The sequence below is a fragment of the Nomascus leucogenys genome, chromosome 6, assembly GCF_006542625.1.
Source record: "Nomascus leucogenys isolate Asia chromosome 6, Asia_NLE_v1, whole genome shotgun sequence".
Lineage (NCBI taxonomy): Eukaryota > Metazoa > Chordata > Mammalia > Primates > Hylobatidae > Nomascus > Nomascus leucogenys.
In genome coordinates, this window is record NC_044386.1 from 51,766,330 (window position 1) to 51,786,871 (window position 20,542).

Below are 20,542 nucleotides of genomic sequence, written 5' to 3' on the forward strand. Positions count from 1 at the left end.
TAAGTACATTCTATGATGTTTGCACAACAGTGAATTTGCCTAACAACTCATTTCTCGGGACACATTTCTCAGGATGTAACCCTGTCATTAGGAGACATATGATTATATTTATGAATGCATTCCCTAGAGTAAAATTGGGAGGGAATTTACTCATTATATTGTCATCCTCCCTTCCCAAGTAGGCTATCTAAAAGCAAATGCTGAATGATTTGTTAAAATAAAAATAAAGTAAAAATTGCAAAGAACATTTTGTAGAGTTGTTATTACCATTAATGTATATTAAAGTATAAAATTTTATACAAGGCCATTAAAATATAAACACTTTAGAAAACTCTGCACAGTCCAGACCATTGAGAGATGATCAAACACTAATGTCTTGAGTCATTGCTATTAAATGATGTGTATTAGACCACTGATTTGGAAAATACCCTCTATTACTAAATATCTATGAAAATATCAGCCCTGTAACTATATTACTGATTATTATTATTATAATATGCAATCCATTTTTTAATACAATACACCTTAGGATAAAACTTTTAATGGAATCCCTTCTTTATGTGGCTATGAGAGAAATGTGAAATAGAATAATTCTACGTATACTTCAAAAACCATACTTCAAAATGTAACATTCCTGTAAGATAATGGGAAACCTGAAAATAATTATTACCCTCAAGTTCTTGTTTTTTCTGAGCAAACTGTGAAGCTTATATTAAATTCCACACTTACTTATTCTTGGCTAGCAAACTTTCCATTAGCCTATATATGTGACTTTAGACGCTGAGGAGACCATGGGCTGGCCAAGATGATATAGGCTAAACTGAAATTCAAATAAAACACGAGTGTCAAAGTACTCTTCTTACTTCAAATTTAAATGAACTTTAAAATCATCAAAACAAATATTTTAAAATATAGCTACAACTTATTTTTTTTTGGCAAGTTCTAATGAGTCCATGTGTAGAATTTAGTCTCTCTAAAGTCTTAAATAGTCAAATTTTACACATTAATTGATTTATTCCTAAAGTTTGGGATAATGTTAGACAAATTAACATATATATAAAATAAATTCTTTGATTATGTAGACATGATGTCCTACAGACCTTTTACCTATACAAAAGTAGTCTTGGTAAGCACCAAAAAGTATAAAGGTAAGCAATCAAATCGGGCTTAAAATCACTCTAATGATAACACAGCCCAGGGAATTGGTCTTAGTTTTTAAATTTTACTTTATTTTCATTTTGGTCAATGAAATCTTTTCCCTCCCCATGTATAGGATAAGTCACAAAATCCTAGGTAAAAATCAACTCTAATTCTACTAGAATAGTGTTTTCTCAAGGAGCAGTCCAAAGACATGAGTGTTTGGAGCTCCTTCAGGGTGTCTATAAACTTTTTTTTTAGTATTCATATGGTTATATCACACATTTTTTTGCCATGTTGTAAATAAATTAAAATCATTAATGAAAAATTAATTGGTTTCATTAAAAACACCATTTCAGACCCAGAGACAAGAAAAACAAAGAGGTTTAGTAGTCTGTAGGACTAAATTTTCCATAAATACACTTCGTTTTAATAATGCTAGGAATGATAAATTCCTCTTCAAAAGGTTTAATTGTGTGATGTTCTTGTTCTTTGTTCAGAAGCCCAAGCTCCTTGTACTCTCGTTTCCAGCCTGCAAACAACCCTCCCACTCTTGTTGTGCCCTGACATGGCCAAACATGTCCAGACATGCCTTATACTACAGCAGACAGTCCACTCCTAACCCCTCCTTTTACAAATCGTGCATTTACCCTATTTGGAAAAGTTTAAGTCTTAGCCAACCATAATCAGTTTTGATTGTGTGGTCCAACCCTAGCCAACAAGGGAAGGACACAGGGACAGGAACTGCATTAGGGTTAAAAATCCCTTCCTTCCTTTGTTCAGTGTGCTCTTGCGATCAGGCAGATGCAGGCTGCACCCTTCTGCAGAAGTAAATGTGCCCTGCTGAGAAATTTTCTGTCTAAGTGCTAGTTTTTCTTTGCAGCAGCAAGCACTTGTTTCTAACAATAATAACATTATTTATTAAGTTTATCAATTAGAGTAGGTATACATGAGATGTTTTTAAAAAATCTATTTTCATACTTTCAAACAATTAAATTTCTTACTAACCTTCACAAGTGGAATCTGTTCAATAGGTACATTTTCAACTGGAACATAACATGTATAGCAGTAGAACATTCTGGAACCACCACATTTGAGACATTTTGATCTCCCACTTTGCTGAGCTTTTTGAAGAACTTCTTGAGATGCTAAACATAAGTTTTGAAGGGGATCTTCTGAAGCTATGGGAGTAGTTTGTGACTGTTTTGTTTCCACGAATTTTGAATTATTTTCTTCACTTCGTTTGAGAAATATAGGTGGATTGAGAGACATTCTTCATTCAAACCAAAGTTTAACAGCTATTTCTAAAACACATATCATAGGTGCACTGTAAAAAAAAAAGTGTCAAGAGAAGGCAAAATAAAAACAGAAAACATTTTACTCAGTCTACAAAGAAAATTACTCAATTTAAGTCACAATTGTGTGCTGTTTTAGTACTTATTAAACATGTTTTAAACCACCAAATTGGCATACTTTAAAACATAAGATTAAAAGCAATAAACTCAAACTTATTTCAAATATAAAGTTCAGGTATTGAGAATCCATTTTTCAAGAACCCTTTTCTGTTCCAGAGATGGCAATTTTGTTTTCCAGATATTAGGAATGCAATGGTTCCACGTTAGTATCAGACAGGGATATATTCAATCCTGTTGGCTCTGACTTTGAATTGACATTAATGAAAAATAGGAAGATTCTAGTGGAATTGGCAAAATTTAGTTGGTTATGTTCTAAAAGATATAACCCTCTCCAAATTAAAACACACACTACATATGTGTCTGTGTGTACATGTGTGCATATACATATAAAACTTAATATCCAATAAAAAATAAGAGGCATCTACTACTCATTACAATTTGTAAAATATCCCATAAGGTAAAATATATTATCTTATAAATTTTAAAAATTTACAGAGTAACATTAATGTCCACTTACTCAAAGAATTTATGCTTTTTAAAAACATACATCATTCAGATTCTTTAGTACTAGAGAAAAATGGTAAAATAACTTTCCCATTTAATATTTTCTTCAAAGAAGGGTGATGGCTGCCAAAATTGTTATCTGCATACCCTGTAAGGAAGATATCTTTCAAGGGAGAAACAACACTGGTGCCCTACTGATTCGATATGCATTCCACAGCTGTAAAATAATTCTCTTATTATAAAGCCTCCTGGCATTGTGGTTTAGCTACGAAGCTCCGGGCACTTTAAGTAGAAACAGTGACAAGAGAAATGCTGTGACTCCAGCAGGAAACATTTTGTGGTCTCCCAAATAGAAAGTGAACAAAAAGACCAGAGAAACATAAAATATAACATAATTTGCTGAGAAGAAGTTAGTGACACTAATTTAATTACTCATCAAATAAATTTTTCTTTTCTTTTTTTTTTTTAAGATTGTAAGTCCCAGTGAGTTTGAGACCCAAATAAAGAGATGCAAAGATGCCAGTTATAGTAGAAAAAGGTACTTGCCAAATGTACCCAAGGGGAAAACCAAAATACAGTAAATATTTTTGCTGTGTACTGATTAGGCACAGATTTGCATTTTGGGTAAGAAAGCAGTATTTAAGAACAATGGTCCAATCCCTTGTTCCTGCCTCACAAATAGAAAATCTTACCTACTTCTGACTGCCACTCCAACTCACCTGCCTAAAAATGGCTTTGATCTTTGTGACCATGACCTCAATGACTAAAAGTGCAGGATATTAAAATGCCCTCTTTTCTTGAGCTTCAGATTCTTTTAGGAATCACATGAAAATCTTAAACTTCATCCCTAGAAAATGCATACACAGACACAATATTTTGCACACAATTTCAGGTGGTTTGGAGATCTCCTAGAGTCCATCTATGACCCAGGTAAAGAAGTTCCAAGCTTGGGAAGGGCCAGGCATGGTGGCTCATGCCTATAATACTAGCATTTGGGAGGTTAAGGTGGGAGGATTACTTGAGCACAAGAGTTTGAGAACAGTCTGGACAACAAAGTGAGATTCCATCTCTAAAACAGAGAAAAAAAAAAGTTTGGGAAGAGATCCTAATAGTCCCCAGAAATGAGAGTTGCAAATGCTCTGTTGGCATCTCTTTGCTGCACATACGAAGCTAAGTTTCACCTAAACTCTCTTTGGGTTTGTCCTGGTGTTGCTTGAGGTTTTACAGAGAAACATTTTGAGGCTTTAATAGTCCTGAGTTATTCAGATGATGGGATTCATCCTAAACAATGAAATTTGATTGGAGTAGCTCAACCTGACTTCATTTCCCTGGGTATTCCAGTAGCTATTTAGTGGGATTGCATGTGCCACTCAACGGCCCAGGCATAGTGGGACTGAAAAATGCAGATCCTGTGGATGTCATGAAAGTTACTGTGGTTGCCTGACATTTAACAGAAAACTACTGGTGAGTTTTTGGAGTTATCCGAGGGCCCTCAAAGTGCATTCCTCCTAGAGATACCTCAGAAATATCACTTTGCAGTTCACGGACCTGCTATCCACATAACTAAATGGATATTAGTGAAGCCTTGTATAAATAACCTTCCTCTACAAAAATCAACCACCACAAATACCTGTAAGACAGTAAAAGAGAAATGTTTACGGCTCCACCTCTTAGTTCACCTACATACTCTCACTTATGGCTGAGGTGGCCACGTAGAAGAGGCCAGCAATTGTAAATCATGGGCAGCTCCCTCCAATGGTCTCTGAAACTACATGATCAGGGCATCTGTCCTTATCTAGCCAACAGCCTGCCTCGACTGTGAGAAAATCATTTGTTGCAAATGGGGTTATTTAAAATCTTTAAAACATACTTGTTAACATCAAATATGTGCAAGGAAATACAATTTGAGTCATGGGGGCTAAAAAGACTTAGAAAACATAAAGACTGTTCCTAAGGAACTAACAATTTTAACACCTTGATGGTGTGTCCATCATTCTGGAACTTAAGGCTAAAAATACATTAATTTTTTATTCCTCCTTCTACCCAATTTCCACCCCAAATTAATTATACTCACCAAGTTGCATCAATTCTACCTTGTATATAATCCTCTATCTTCACTCTCAAAGTCAGGACTCTAATTCAGTTCCTTAATAACTCATAGACGGGCCACAGCAATGTCTTAAACCTCTTTGAGTACTTATTATTGGTTCCACATATTTGACATGGAAAAATGCATTTATTGTAGAGGTACTTTAGTGAATCTATCCCCTCCAGCATTCAACTCTGTAAGGGCAGATTCCTTCCCTGATCTCACCTATTCCTGATTCTTATGCAACAGCAGGAACTCAACAAACACTCGTTAACTAAATCAAAACCATTCTGCAAAACACATCCAGTAAGCATCTCGCTACTGAAGTATTTGACAAACTACCTTTATGGGCCAACTGCAGCCTAGCACAAGTGGCAGGCTGGCAATTATTTTTTTCTCCAAAATAATAACAGAAAAAGCTTCTACCTCTTCCATTATTGTAAGCTGACTCACCTCCCAATGGAACATTATATGGACTCCACTAATATATTGTGGACCAATTCAGTATTAGAAAAAAAAAACACTTCAAATTTTCTTTAGAGTATTTTTAAGAACTTGGTCACATAGGACCCACAGGTCCAACATTCATTTTTCATAATCCAAGGTAGTACCCTTTTTTATATAGGATCAATGGCCCCTCCCATCCCACACCACCCGCCATATGGTAGCAGACTGTCTTGCCTTCGTTTTCGTGGTGCATTGGGTTAGTCCTTAAATGCTGCAATCTAAAATATTGATTTTACCATCCAACTTTGTGGGCCTGGCGACTGAAAATGTTAATATACTTCCTTATTGTCCTACATTCCCAATAAATAATTTAGACATAAGAAACAGGCTCTTTTTCTTATTATGTAACCACAACCTCAATATTTTAAATACACTGCATGGCATCACTAATTCTACGTCTGTACTAAGCTTCCCCTTCCGTGATAACCAAACCCCCACAAACCACTCCAAATACTAAAACTAAACTAAACTAAACTAAACTAAACTAAAATAAAATAAAATAAAGTATGGGGTTCCTAGGGAACTGACTTTGCCAGGACATACTTTTCGTTGGGGCGGAATGCACCGAAAATCATTGGTAGGAAAAACAATTTTTTTTTTTTGAAGAAAAATTTGGAAACCCTTTTCCCAAAGGGCCCGCAAGATCCTAAAAAAAGCAAGAGACCGCGCAGGGACCGAGGATCCCCCTCACAGGCGACACCCAGCGCGACCTCCGCTAGGGTCCTGACAAAGAATGTCCACTTCCCGCGGCCGCACCTCTGGGGCCAGACCACTGGTCTCCAGAGAGGCGCGGGGCCCTCCACCAGGGATCGGAGTGGTACTCAGACCTGCACACCCGCGAGTCCTGGAACAGCTCCACGCGTCTCCAGCTCCGCCCGAGCCCAAGCCACGCGCCGGGCCGTGATCGCGCACGGACCAGACGGAGCGCTTTCCCGGCGACACCAGAGGGAGGAGCCAGGCAGTTACTAGCGTCGTTGCTAACGCCGGGGCCGCGCACACCGCACACCGCGCGGCTTAAGCAACAGGCTGGGACGACAGCGGGGCGGGGTTAGACGGGAAGTTCCGCCTCAGCATCTCACTCAGCGGCGGTGTCGCACTTCTCCTGAGAGGCTCTGGCGAGGGGCAGGGCCGCGTTCGTCCGGGACCCGCCTCAAGGCTCGCAGCCTTTCACCCGGTTTCCTCCCGATTCTTGCTGGGACAACATAATTGGGAAGCGGTTCTCGAAACATACTCTCAAGGCGTAGTTGCAGTGAGTTGAGAAGAAATGTTGATCCCAGAGAAAAGTTTGCATTTTGCCCACCTCAAAGATATTTTGGTTGTGAGAACTTGGTTATATTACTCTTCCATGGCTATATCAGTATCATTATTTCGTGTGCTGTATGATAATGAAAGCTATTAGAAAAATCATTTGTATCTTTATGATTTAGTTTGCATAAAAACACGCATATAGAGTTAAGACTACTTTGTGTTTTTCCACTTTGAAGTATAATATGTGGATAAGTTATTAGAACATTCGTCCGTGCCTCTCCCCAAAGAATGCCCAAACTGAAGTGCACTCTAACAACTAAGATTTTAAAACACAATGGTCAAATGTTGAGCAATGTTTTATTGAGTACTCTGAATTTATCAAGTGGTAGATAAAGGGCATTACAGTGCCGTAGAAGTGCTCACGATATCAAGTAAAGCATGTTAAATTGAAGTACAGAAAATGCAATATCCTTATTACTGAGATAAAAAATGGAATTTAATAAATTACAGGAATTTCAAGAAAGCTGAGAATGGAGTGGTCAATAAAGGCTTCTTTTTCGGACTTGGGTAAGGCCTTGAAGAATGATTTAGGTTTAGGACAGTGTTTTTCAACTGGAAAGGGGATTGTGTGGGATCCATTAGTGGAGGTCTTGACCCATTTGTAAGCAAGGAAATCTCTTTACACTTAAAAAAAAAAGAAACAATATAGATTGGAAATATCAGCGCATGTAAGTAAATTTAGTGTTACTTAGTAAAGTACTGCTTTATGGAGCTTTTAATTGTATATATGCATGTATGTGTGCACTAGGGCTTGTTTGTAAAATGTATTTCTTAGTGTATTTCAAACCCTAAAAAGTTTGAAAGCCAGTGATTTAGGGAGAAAGGTGAACTTTCTGGGTAGGGAAAGTAGAATAGCAAAGTCTATAAGCCAAGAATAAGTAATTCACAACCATTTTCCTTTTTAGCTTAACTGTAAATTTTATCAAAGTAGTTAAATTGCAGAGATTAAAAAGCAAATAATACTACTTGTTAGATTGAGCATTGGGTTGCTATCGTATGTAATAAATTACTCCAAAATATGGTGGCTTAAAACAACCATTTTATTATGTTCACAGGTGGTGTCGTCAATAGGGCACAGTCATCAGCTTTTCTTTGGTAACTCAATTAGAAAGACTAGAGTAGGCATGCTAGCAGAGCTTCTGTAACTATAGGGCCGGGGTTTCCTCACAGTATGGCAGCAAGGTAGTCAGGCTTCTTAGCTTAAACTCAGAGCTCCAAAGGGAGTGTTGCAACGAACAAGGCAAAAATTGCCTGACCTTTTCTGACCTTGCCCCAAAAAGTAACATGGTGCTACTTCCCTCACTTTATTTTGCTTACAAGTCAAAGTTCTGTTCCATTTTAGGAAAGGAGACATAGATCCCTCTTCTCAAAGGATTGGCAAAGAATTCTTGTGCATGTTTTAAAACCAGCATAGTGAATTTACTTCTGTAACAGAAAACCCCAAAATATCGATGGTTTAATTCACTTTTTTTTTTTCCTCACAAAAAATCCATTGTGGCTATTTCCAGTCAGACGAAATGTTAAATTCAAGGCCAGATGTTTTTATTTTTAATGGTTCTGCTGCCTTCTAGGACTAGCTTATTTGACAAGAAAGAAAGTATGGCAAATTACCCAAGGTCAACCCTAAAAATGACATATATCAATTTGGCCAAATTCTATTGGCCAGAATTTAGTCCCAAGGCCCCCACTTTAACTGCAGGGGATCCTGGGAAATGTAGAGAAACACACACATATTGGTGAGCACTAACAGTTTGCCACATTCCAGGTTAAAGAAAACCCTGTAGTACCCAACCCTTCTACTCTATTCTCAATTCTTCTCACCAAAGGAAAATTCAAGTCTTTTAAATATTTCATCTGTTACCCCCATGTCTACTTACATTGCAGTTTCTTGATTTTCCAATTTCAGACATTACCCATTGACTTTCTCCTATGAAAGGCAGTGATACAGGTCTTTTATAACAACACCACCTCCAAGTGTGTGAACATTCCCTGTCTACCTCATACACTCTTCTTGTCCCTTCACCTGTCAATATAGTGATATCATAGGCTTTGGCTAAATCAACATTTAGTGTTATCACTACTGTCTAGGTAAATGTAATTCAACCCCAAGGTACATAGTATACTAAGATCGCATTAACTTTTAATACAACCTTTTAATTTCCTTTCTCTTAATAACTGCCATTTTTAATGTATTATTTATCTGTTCTCAAACACTTTGGCAAACTGCTAAAGCATCACAGTGAAATACATCAGTTAATCCAGTAGATTTTTTTTCCTTACAGATACTCTTCCTACAGCGTTACAACCTTTAGTTTATTCAGGATTGCTGGTTTCTCCAACATAATACTGCTCTCCTGTGTGTTAGATCACTTGTTTCCTTTTTCTTTGTTTAATGCCTTTTTAAAAATGAACTACATTCTCTGATACCTTCCTGAAAAAAGGTAAATAGAAGTGTAGTAGATAGAATAATGCCCCCCAAAGATGTCTATGTCCTAATCTCCAGAACCTGTTGATATTTTATCTTTTATGGCAAAAGGAACTTCATATGTGATTAAAGAGATGGGCTAAATTACCCTGGATTGTCTGGGTGGCTGGACATAATCAAAGAGTTCTTATGAGAGGAAGACAAGATGTCAAGAGAGGGGAGAAGACTCTACACTGCTGGCTTTGAAGATAAAGGGAGGAGCTCTGAGCAAAGGATAACAGGTGACTGCTAGAAGCCCCCTTTCTCACAAAAAGATCTTCTGGGAGAAAAAATTATGTGTATTAAACCATTGATATTTTGCGTTTTTTTGTTACACAAGTAAATTTACTATGCTGGGCGACAAGAATGAAACTCTGTCTCACACACACACACACACACACACACACACACACACACACACAAAACATGAAAAGAGCATAGCCCTGCAGACCTATTTCAGATTCCTGACCTCTAGACCTGTGAAATAATAAACTTTGTGATTTTTTAAGCCACTTTGTTAGCTGTTTGTTACAGCAGCAATAAGAAACTAATATGATAATTTTTTTTTAGTATCTTGCAAATCTGAAAAATGCCACACATTTAATTGATGCTTTGTCTATATTTAAATTTACAGATTGAAAGTCATTTTCCTAACATAATCCTATAAATTATTTTTTATCCTCTGATTCTTGTTTACTTTAACATTTCTGTTCTAGTTTCTAGAAGATTTCTTCAGCTATTTTTCACTAGACTGTTGTTGAATAATTTGTATCATTATATTTGTACTTTGCATTTTTTCTTATTCTGTATTCATTTATAACATGCGGTTTTGGTTTCAGGGATGCATTATCTTATTATAGCTCTCTAAGAGTCTTAAAGACTTCTTTGAAGTTTCCTTCTGTTCCCCACATTGTCTGTATATGCCTAGATTTTATTTTTAGTCACTTGTTTGGATTTCTGTTTTTTTGTTTTTATATTTTTTATTTCACAATTAGTCCATAAATAATAATCTTTAGCATTCTATCCATTTTGAAATACAAGGATTAAAATGGTGATAGAAAGCCTCATGGTATCTGAACAGGAATTGTCAAGCATTCAGCTTCATAGTAGAGCAAGGTTTATCACTGGAAGTTTCTCAAACATTTAAAGAAGAAAAGGGACCAATAAAGATAAGAATAAATCAATGAAATTAGAAACAAATGTGCACTAAAGAAAAGCAACAAGGCCAAAACTGGTTCTTTGCAAAGATTAATAAAATTGATAAGCCTTTAGATAGACTGACCAAGATAAAGAAAAGTACAAATTTCAGAAATGAAAACATGAAACATCACCACAGACACTACAGATTGTAAAGATAATAAGAGGATATTAAGAATAAATATTTATATCAAAATACTTGACATTTCAATTTTTCTTGAAAGATAATTTACCAAAATTAAGAAGTAATAGAATAGCTGAATCATCCTGTATTAATTTTGATAGCTTATATCTGTATTAGTCTACCTAGGATGCTGTAATAGAATACTACAGAGTAGATGACTTAAACAACAGTAGTTTATTTTCTCACAGTTTTAAAGGCCAAAAGTCCAAGACCAAGGTGCCATCAGGGTGAGTTTCTAGTGAGGTCTCTCTTCCTGGCTTGTAGACCACTGCCTTCTCACCAGGTCCTTACAAAGCCTCTTCTCTTATACAGACAGAGCATCAGTTAAGTGTGTGGCATTTTTCACATCTGCAAAATGCTAAAAAAAAGAAAAATCACTCTTTCTCCTCATATTAGTTTCTTATTGCTGCTGTAACAAACAGCAAACAAGCAAAGTGGCTTAAAACAACACAAAGTTTATTATTTCACAGTTCTATTTTCACAGATAAAATATCTGTATGTATATGGAGAGAGAGTATAAGCAAGCAAGCTCTCTGGTGTCTGTTCTTATAATGACACCAATCATATTAGAGCCCCACTCTTTTAGCCTCTTTTAACCTTAATTGTCTCCTCAAAGGCTCCATCTCCAAATAAAGTCACATCTTGTTATAAAAGTGTTAGGGCTTCAACATATGAATTTGGGGTGGGGGCATGATTAGGTCCATAACAGTATCCTTAATTTAAAACTTCCCCATAATTTCAGGTTCAGGTTCAGGTTCAGGGAACATAACTAGCAGTGTCCACCAAACATTTAAGGAAGAAAGGAAGAAATAGTACTGATCTTTCAGATTTTAAATTCTTTCAGATAATAGAAAAAAACAGAGGCATTTCCCAACTCATTTTTTTTTGAGACCATAATAGCCTTAATTTCAAATCTTCACATTATAAGATAGAAAAATTCAGGCCAATCTTTCTTATAAACATTATAATAGCTTATATTATTAGCCTTCCCTTGTCCATTTCTTGTTATATGCATGTCGTTTGTCATATGACATAGTAGAACCTCCAGCTTCATGAGCAGAATATCTTTTCCAGCCCCTCCTCCCCTGCTGCTTTCTTGGTGCGTTAGTCCGTTCTCACATTGCTATAAAGAATTACCAGAGACTGGGTAATTTTAAAGAAAAGAAGTTTAATTGACTCACAGTTCCACAGGCTGTACAGGAAGCATGGCTGGGGAGGCCTCAGGAAACTTACAATCATGGCAGAGGGTGAAGGGGAAGCAGATGCATCCTACATGGCTGGAGCAGGAGGAAAAGGGTGAAGGGGGAGGTGCTACACACTTTTAAACAACCAGATCTCGTGAGAAGTCTATCACAAAACAGCACTAGGGGGATGTTGCAAAATCATTAGAAACCACCCCCATGATCCAAACACCTCCCACCAGGCCCCACCTCCAACACTGGAGATTCCAACAGTTCTACGTGAGATCTGAGTGGAGATACAGAGCCAAACTGTCTGACTTGGTAAAAGTCAGAAGTGAGTTTTGGGGGTGAGGGGAAAGGGATTGTTTGGCTGAGTCATTTATTTTTGCATTTGGGTGTCTTTCATACTCCAGTTTGGTCACCCAACTCACATTGATGCCTTAAGACCCAGCTGATTTCTCTTCATTTCTGCAAAGTTACTGTACCATGGCAGGCCAACGAACATGTCAAAGGAGGAGCAGCAGAGCTGGCCCCAGGGTAAGGAAGCTTCCACAGCTTTATGTTCACTTACAAAGGTTATATTTTTCTTGGAATTTCAGGTAATCAGGGCTCCCAGGTAGAGCTGGCTTTGTCACTGAAACACCAAGGGTTTGGTCTAGGTCTTAATGCTCGGTGCACAGATAGCCAATCACTGAGATGAGTATTGCCAAGGAAGAAAGCTTTAATAGGGTGCTGCAGCCGAGGAGATGGGAGATCAATCTCAAATCCATCTCCCTGACTAAAATTAGGGTTTTATATAGCAAGGAAGAAATGTAACCATGTGTGGGAAAACAGAAATTAGGGAATGGTGGTAAGGAGGAGGAGTTGGTTAACAGGAAACAGGTGGTCAGTTAGGCAATCATGATGGGTGATGGTGAGGAGTCTAGAGGCTAATTGTCAAGATATAGTGATTTGGTATGTTTTAGTTCCTTGACACTATCTGGGAGGCCTGATGGTTAGTTTTCTGGGAAGGGAACTCAGATAAGACCAATGTAACTTTCTCAGGTTTTAAGACTAGGAGGATTAATTTCTATATTTATTTAAAGAAACCATAAACATTAGTTCTATGGGACAATTAGGCTTGTTTTCAGCTTCATGGGTTTACAACTTCTGCAGTTGCACAGGGCCTTATGCTGAGAAGTACATGCATTTGGTTTAATGCTCCAATGTTATTATCTTCAAACTCTTAATAATTTTGAACAAGGAACTCTGAATGTTTACAAGTTATTTAACTGGTCCTGCCTCCTGGCATTCACCACTTTTCACTAACCCCATAGAAAAGTATGATTTTTTTTTGTCCAAGTTTGTCTTATTATCATGGAAGTATAGGTGTTTTATATCCTTCTACATCCTACCAAAAGTAGAAATCTGTTTAATTTATACCTTACCTTAATTTAATTTTACCCCAAGAGAAACATGGAATTTTTGAAATTAGTTAGAACTTCACTATGCAAGTTTCACTTTCTTCACTTTTCTAATTCCCTTTAATTTAAATGTGCATAGTATTTTTGGTGCTTTGTACTTGGAGTGGTTTGACAGCCATTACAAGAAAAAAAGGTCAATACTTTAATTGCTTTCATTAAGTTTAATTCTGTATATTTGTAAATGTATTGTGAGTTCCTTCTAGCCAAATTGCTATACCCATTATCCCTGAAGATACTATATCACGAGTATTTTTCTGTCTGTAAGCCTTTTGCATGCACCATGTCTCATATCTCTCATTCTTTTCAATTTGACTAGCTCTGGAGTTCCCTGTTTCCCATAACATGTTCTTCACATCTCTATGCATCATTGCTTCTATCTAAACATTTGTTTTCCTTTTTAAAATTTTTATTTTTAATTTTTAAGGGTACATCATAAGTATATATATATTTATGGCATACATGAGATAATTTTTGATACATACAATATATAATAATTATATCAGAGTAAGTGGAGTATTCATCATTTCAAGCATTTATCATTTATTTATGTTGTAGACATTCCAATTATACTCTTTTATTTATTTTAAAATGTGCAGTAAATTATTTTTGACTATAGTTAGCCAGTTGTGCTATCAAATCTTAGATCTTATTCATTCTCTCTAGCTGTTTTTATTTGTCCCTTTGTTTTTTAGAGAGAGTCTCACTCTGTCACCCAGGCTGGAGTGTAGTGGCACCATCTTGGCTCACCGCAACCTCCACCTCTGGGGTTCAAGCGATTCTCTCACCTCAGCTGGTGAGACTCCGTCTTGAGTAGCTGGGACACCTGGCTAATTTTTTTGTATTTTTAGTAAGAGACAGGGTTTTTACCATGTTGGCCAGGCTGGTCTCTCGTACTGTTGACCTCAAGCAATCCACCTGCCTTGGCCTCCCAAAGTGCTGGGATTACAGGCTGAGCCACCATGCCTGGCCACTCTGTTTTGTTTTGTTTTGTTTTACTTTTTTTTAAATTTTTTATGGAGATTGGCTCTTGCTGTGTTGCCCAACCTGGTCTCAAACTCCTGGGCTCAAGCAGTCCTCCTGTCTTGGCCTCCCAAAGTGTGCTGGTATTACAGGCATGAGCCATTGTGCCTGACCCTAACCTATATTTTTGTACCCATTGACTATACCCACTTTCCCCTCACTTCCCACTACCCTTCCCGGCCTCTGGCAACCATCATTCTATCTCTATCTCCATGAGTTCAATTGTTTAATTTTTTAACTTTCACTAAATACTTATTTTCTATAATGGTTGTCACATACACTCTTTATCTTCTTCTTGTATTATCAGTTATATATTTTCTTATATTCATCATATATTTAGATGAATGAAATATCCCCCAACTCAAATACGTAATTATGTTTTAGAAAATTTTTTCTAAAACATGAACTTGTGGTTCTGTAATCTTGACTACTTTATATATTGATATGAAATATGTTTTAATAAATAAAAATGTAATACAATGTTTTCAGTGATATCATGGATATTAGGGTATTAGACTTCTGAATTCCTCTTATTTTTGTCTTCTCACTGGATTTTCATTCTCTAGAAGTATTTTTATTATTTTTCAAGTACCTGTACATTTCTGACATTCATCTACTCATTTATGCTTTAATTTATGCACACTGTGAGTACTTATTATGCATTGACTATGAACCAGCCACTGTGTGAAATTTAGAAAATTCAGCCATGATTCACATATACACCATGGAATATTATGCAGCCATAAAAAATGATGAGTTCATGTCCCTTGTAGGGACATGGATGAAGCTGGAAACCATCATTCTCAGCAGACTATCTCAAGGACAAAAAACCAAACATCACATGTTCTCACTCATAGGTGGGAATTGAACAATGAGAACACATGGACACAGGAAGGGGAACATCAGACACTGGGGCCTGTTGTGGGGTGGGGAAAGGTGGGAGGGATAGCATTAGGAGATATACCTAATGTTAAATGACGAGTTAATGGGTGCAGCACACCAACATGGCACATGTATATATATGTAACAAACCTGCACGTTGTGCACATGTACCCTAAAACTTGAAGTATAATAAAAAAAATAGCCTTTCCAAGGAATTGGCAGGCTACAAAATAAACATACCAAATTAAAAAAAAAGAGGCTGGGCACGGTGGCTCACGCCTGTAATCCCAGCACTTTGGGAGGCCAAGACAGGCGGATCAGGAGGTCAGGAGATCGAGACCATCCTGGCTAACACGGTGAAACCCCATCTCTACTAAAAATACAAAAAATTAGCCGGGCGCGGTGGCAGGTGCCTGTAGTCACAGCTACTCGGGAGGCTGAGGCAGGAGAATGGCGTGAACCCGGGAGGCGGAGCTTGCAGTGAGCCGAGGTCACGCCACTGCACTCCAGCCTGGGCGACAGAGCGAGACTCCATCTCAAAAAAAAAAAAAAAAAAAAAAAAATCAGCGGTGATTGCACCATAGTTTCTGTCCTCATAGAAATAATCTGCTGTATGTTACCATGGAGAAAACTTTGGGGGATAAGAAAGGCTTGATGGACAAAGTGACTTTTAATTTGTTATTTGAAGTAAGAGTTAAATAGGCCAAGAAAGGACTGGAAGAAGAGGGTTTGGGAAAGGGAGACTTCTAGGCAGAAGGAAGAATGTAGGCAACGTCTCTAAGGCGAAAAGGAGAAAGGTGTGGTCTGGATTAAAATTAGTTTGTCTAATGTTGAATACATTTTGAAATCACAAAGAAACTACTAAAAAATGTGATTTTTATCTATTAGACTGAAACATCCAAACATTTAAATTTATTTTAACTATGTAACTAGTTAACTTTTTAAAATACTTTATCAGCAAGAACATATTATATTTTTGGCTCTGAATTTATTATAGAGGCTATCCATGATACCCCAAAATATCTTGGAACTTTTTTAGGAATCTGAAGTGAGGACATAAAGCAAGATTCATGTAGAGTTTTTCTCTAGGGCTAGTGTATAAGAGGGAAGCCTATTGCAAAATTTGGTTTGGAGGCTAAGAACTTAAACATTTATGTGTGTCCCTTTTCAAAGTGGAGGGATGGTACAAAGTGAGCATTTTATGACATTTTACTGCTCTGAAAATGATAACTTAAATAGAGTGTCATTTTATTTAAGTAAATTATTTGTAAATATTATGAACAGTCTAGTGAGTTTATGCCAATGAACAATGTTGTTATTACTTTATTAGAAAATGCAAGAACCTCCAAAGAGCATTGAAGAATTCTTAAAGTTTCAAAATTGGGTGAGTAGAGCATCTTATTTTATGTGCCAGTACATCATTTTAAAATATCAGTTATGGAGATTTAGAAGGCTTAGAATAAATTTTAAGACTAGAAATTTCAGAAATATGTTTCAATGAGGAAAGTGTATATATAAATACTTATGTCCTTTGAGTAGGCTCTGTGTTGTAGTCTTTCCCTCTTGTCAACATTCTATTCTCTTTTTCACATTAAAAAAATTCTAGCCCTATACAGACATTTCTCTATACTTTTGTTAATGTAAGATTTTTGTCTTAGGTATTTAAACCTTAAAGAATATCCATCAGTTATGCTTACTTACCTCATTTATTTATGCACCACACCTGAGACAGGTAATTTGTAGAGGTGTTACATCAATATTCCTTGATTATTGAATCAGAGTGAAAAATTCAAAATGTGTTTTCATGTTGAAAGTTCAGTTTCCATTGTTATGTATAATTACTGACTTTGCCTGGGGTTATTGGACTTGCTAAGTCTTCCCTTGGATCCATGCACCTGCAAGTGTGAAGGTCATATTTGTTTTGCATTGAGGAATGTCAAGTAAGGGCCAGAATAAAGATGTCAGTATAGAAAACAGAGAAAAGGTAGCTTTTTAATGAGATATGTTTGTATTTTGAGTGGATTGGAATATAAATAATTTACATTTATTTATGCTTAAATGTAAATAGTATTTGCTATGATTAAACTGCTAACAATGTAGTTTCAGAAATATCTACTTTTAAATATCTATCTTCTGTTTTTGTATTTGTTTAGATAAGTTTTTTTTGTGTTTTTTTTTTTTTTTTTTTTTTTTTACTTTCAATGTTTTGGGGAAAGGATTGTGCTCGGATGAAAACATTCCTAGTTATAAAAGTTTACTTCAGTCACATGGTGTATCTAAGTATGTTGAAATACTTTTAGAACAAACTTTTTGTAACTATTTTGATTTAAATGATGATGCAAATGTGCTGCAGCCTAATGACACTGTTTAAGGACTTTTTAATGTTTTAAGTTTTAAGTTAAAATTAAGCCAAATTCAGCAAATAATGGAGACTGTATTATTATACATGTTTGAGGACCTATAATTTTAAATAAAAAATTCTAATTATTTGAAGTAGTAAATACGTTATCCCTTTGCTTAAATTGAGAATGATACCAATCAAATCAAGATAATGGGTTTATGCCAGCTCTTCACTAAATACAGGATAAAATCAAACCATGTCTTATTAATAGTATGTCAGTAGTATCATCTTTGTATGCAAAGGATATATTTATATTTGTATTCAAAGGCTATATTTATAGCCTTCAAGTTTTATCAGATAGCATTTGATAAAACAACATATCCATTTGTATCATTTTGTCATTTATAGGTTTCTCTGTAAATCTTTTCTTATTGTCTGAATTTCCCAACCAAATACTCATATTCTGTAGTTATTTTTTATGGTTTGACTGTGTTTATACATTGCCAAACTATTGGATAGTTGAAAATATTCAGGAATAAAATGACTAGATGTTTAATTTTTTGTTTGCTATACAAAGTCTTTTTCTAATAGACAATGGTAGAAAAGTAGTGACTGCCATGAATTCATTTAAGAAATATTTTTGAACACCTGCTATGTGCCAGGCACATAGATGCTTAGGATATACCAGTGAATAAAAACAAGCAAAGATGCCTGCCCTCATGGAGCTATTATTCTTTTAGAATTGAATCATATTATTAATCCAAGCTCTGCTATTAACTAACATTATAATAGTACTTGCAACCTACATGTTCGCTGCTTGTTTCTCTTGTCTTCTACTTAATCTTTTATCGTATCATCTAAAGTCCTCTCTTTTTTGCCAGTTCCTACCATTTCTATCTTTTTTGGTAATTTTAATATTTTATATCATCTACTCCTCTCTTTCACCTCTTCCTATCTCCTGCTGTACTTCTGTGTATCTTTTTATCTTCAATTGTTTTTATCCTCTCATTTCTCTATTGATCATTTCCCACATTCCCTTCACTCCATCACAATTCTATTTCTAGTTTTATTTTTATAAAAATATTTTTATGTTTTATTTTTATAACATCTTCTTTTTCCACTATTGTTGTATCAGTGTCAGCTCTCTTACTTATCCTATTCATTCACTCATTTAGTTATTTCTGTTCACTACCCACTATTTTGCCAAATATTTTTCTGGGCACTGGAGTTACAGCAATGAACAAAGACAAAAAATTCTACTCTTAAGGAATCTACATTATCTTCTCCCTTTTTGTCTCATTTCTCTTTACTGTCACACTTTAAAAAATTCTTTTTGGTTCTTCAAGTACTAAAGTGTTGATTACAATTTCTTCCATATTTATATATTATACTTTTGATTTTTCATGTTATTTATTTCTTATTACCTTTTTTCTGTGTCCATGCAACTTTTATCTGGTAGAACTTTAATTCATCTTCTCTTAGTTCATCAATGTTAATTTTTGTTAACAGGCCTGTTAGATTCGTAATCTATATCTGGAGAGTACTCCATGCTAAGATTTTTCTTAGAGGATCAAAATTATTTTATGATAGAGAAAATAATTATTTCAATCCCATTCTCTTTTTTGAGGGAATAGCTTGATTTATTTGCTTATTTATTTATTCATTTATTTATCATTAATCCATTTAAATCCTTATATCAAAGCTTAATATAAGGGAAAAAGAGCTAAATAATAGTCACTTTTCCTACTAATTCTAGTCATGCTTCTTATTTCTTAGCTTTTGTTTGATACTTCAGCGTTGTCTCTTGGGCTTTGGGACATGGGTGAAGACTTACCGATATATTCAATAAAAAAAATTCCTCTCTAAACTCCACAAGAGCCCTTTTGTTTGTCTACTCTCCCTTCTCCATCTCTAGTTTTGTATTAGCATATAATAATTTGTGCTTCTGCCACTTCCAAAGTTAATTGCATAATTAAAATAAACATAACAAATACATAGCCAATTCTTGCTTCACTGACCCTGTTTTAAATAAGATAAATGTTCTTCTTACTTATCACTAAGGACTACAGTGCTATAATGTAGAATTTAACTCCTTAGGGAACAAAAACTTCTAGTCCAATTCTTTTGTTCTTTTGGGATTTGAATACATTTATTTACTTTTAATTAATATAATCACTACAGACTCTGGATGCTCATACTCTAGTAGTAGTGTTGATTTTATTTCTGTCAGTATGAGCTGCCTGACAGCTAATCTGCCTGTTAGCTGCTAGTTGACTCAATTTGCCTTTTTAGGTCTGGCCACAAAATGTATTTTTTAGATAACACTCTATTCAAGAGGTATCTTATTGAAGGCAAAATATAAAGGAATAAGGAAGGAAAGTAATAGAGAAATGAGATGGGGAAAATAGATTATGATCTGCTACAAGATATGATCTACTCCAAGATAATCATCTAGTATCCATTTAATACAGCCACAAAGAATTAAAAGAATTTAAAAATCACCTTCTTTGTATTAATGGCTTTGGGACACCAGTCAATTCCTTGATTACCTTGGTAATGTAGAGAAGACAGAGTCTCATCAGCCTTGTAGAATTTCTGGAAACTTTATTCAGCTCATAATATTTCAATATCTTGGGGAAAAGGATTGTGATATCACAAGTCTGACATAAAGAATACATTTTCATCAAGATTTGTACATATTATAACATCTTTTCAAATTCCTATTAGCCTCTTCCTTCCCCCTCAACTCCCCTAACAACAGCAACACATGACTCATAAGGACTGTGTTTTCAAATGTGGCTGCCATTCTAAATTGACAGTGTTGGTCTTCAGGGATTTTACCCTGTGACC

At 35.7% G+C, this 20,542-nt stretch overlaps 2 protein-coding genes across 12 annotated transcripts in view; one reads left to right on the forward strand and one right to left on the reverse strand.

The window, feature by feature from the left end:
* The window catches only part of DTWD1 (DTW domain containing 1), a 35,323-nt gene extending 28,701 nt beyond the window's left edge, over window positions 1–6,622 (reverse strand). For 3 of the 4 annotated variants that reach the window (XM_012507146.2, XM_030814107.1, XM_003266902.2), the window contains exons 1-2: window positions 6,480–6,622; window positions 2,146–2,464 (exon numbers count right to left, since the gene is read on the reverse strand). In XM_012507146.2, coding sequence (XP_012362600.1) covers window positions 2,146–2,409 — 264 coding nt within the window. In that variant the 5' untranslated portion in view covers window positions 2,410–2,464; window positions 6,480–6,622. The remainder of the gene's footprint in view (window positions 1–2,145; window positions 2,465–6,479) is intronic. The other variant, XM_030814108.1, reaches the window with a different exon arrangement.
* Window positions 6,623–6,750: 128 nt separating this feature from the next.
* FAM227B (family with sequence similarity 227 member B) overlaps window positions 6,751–20,542 on the forward strand; it is a 281,662-nt gene continuing 267,870 nt past the window's right edge. For all 8 annotated transcript variants that reach the window (XR_004030437.1, XR_004030439.1, XR_004030438.1 and 5 more), the window contains exons 1-4: window positions 6,751–6,901; window positions 9,497–9,666; window positions 12,400–12,523; window positions 16,682–16,735. Coding sequence is in view for 5 of the 8 variants with exons in the window: in XM_030814111.1 (XP_030669971.1) it covers window positions 12,473–12,523; window positions 16,682–16,735 (105 nt within the window). In the remaining 3 variants the exon portion in view is untranslated. The remainder of the gene's footprint in view (window positions 6,902–9,496; window positions 9,667–12,399; window positions 12,524–16,681; window positions 16,736–20,542) is intronic.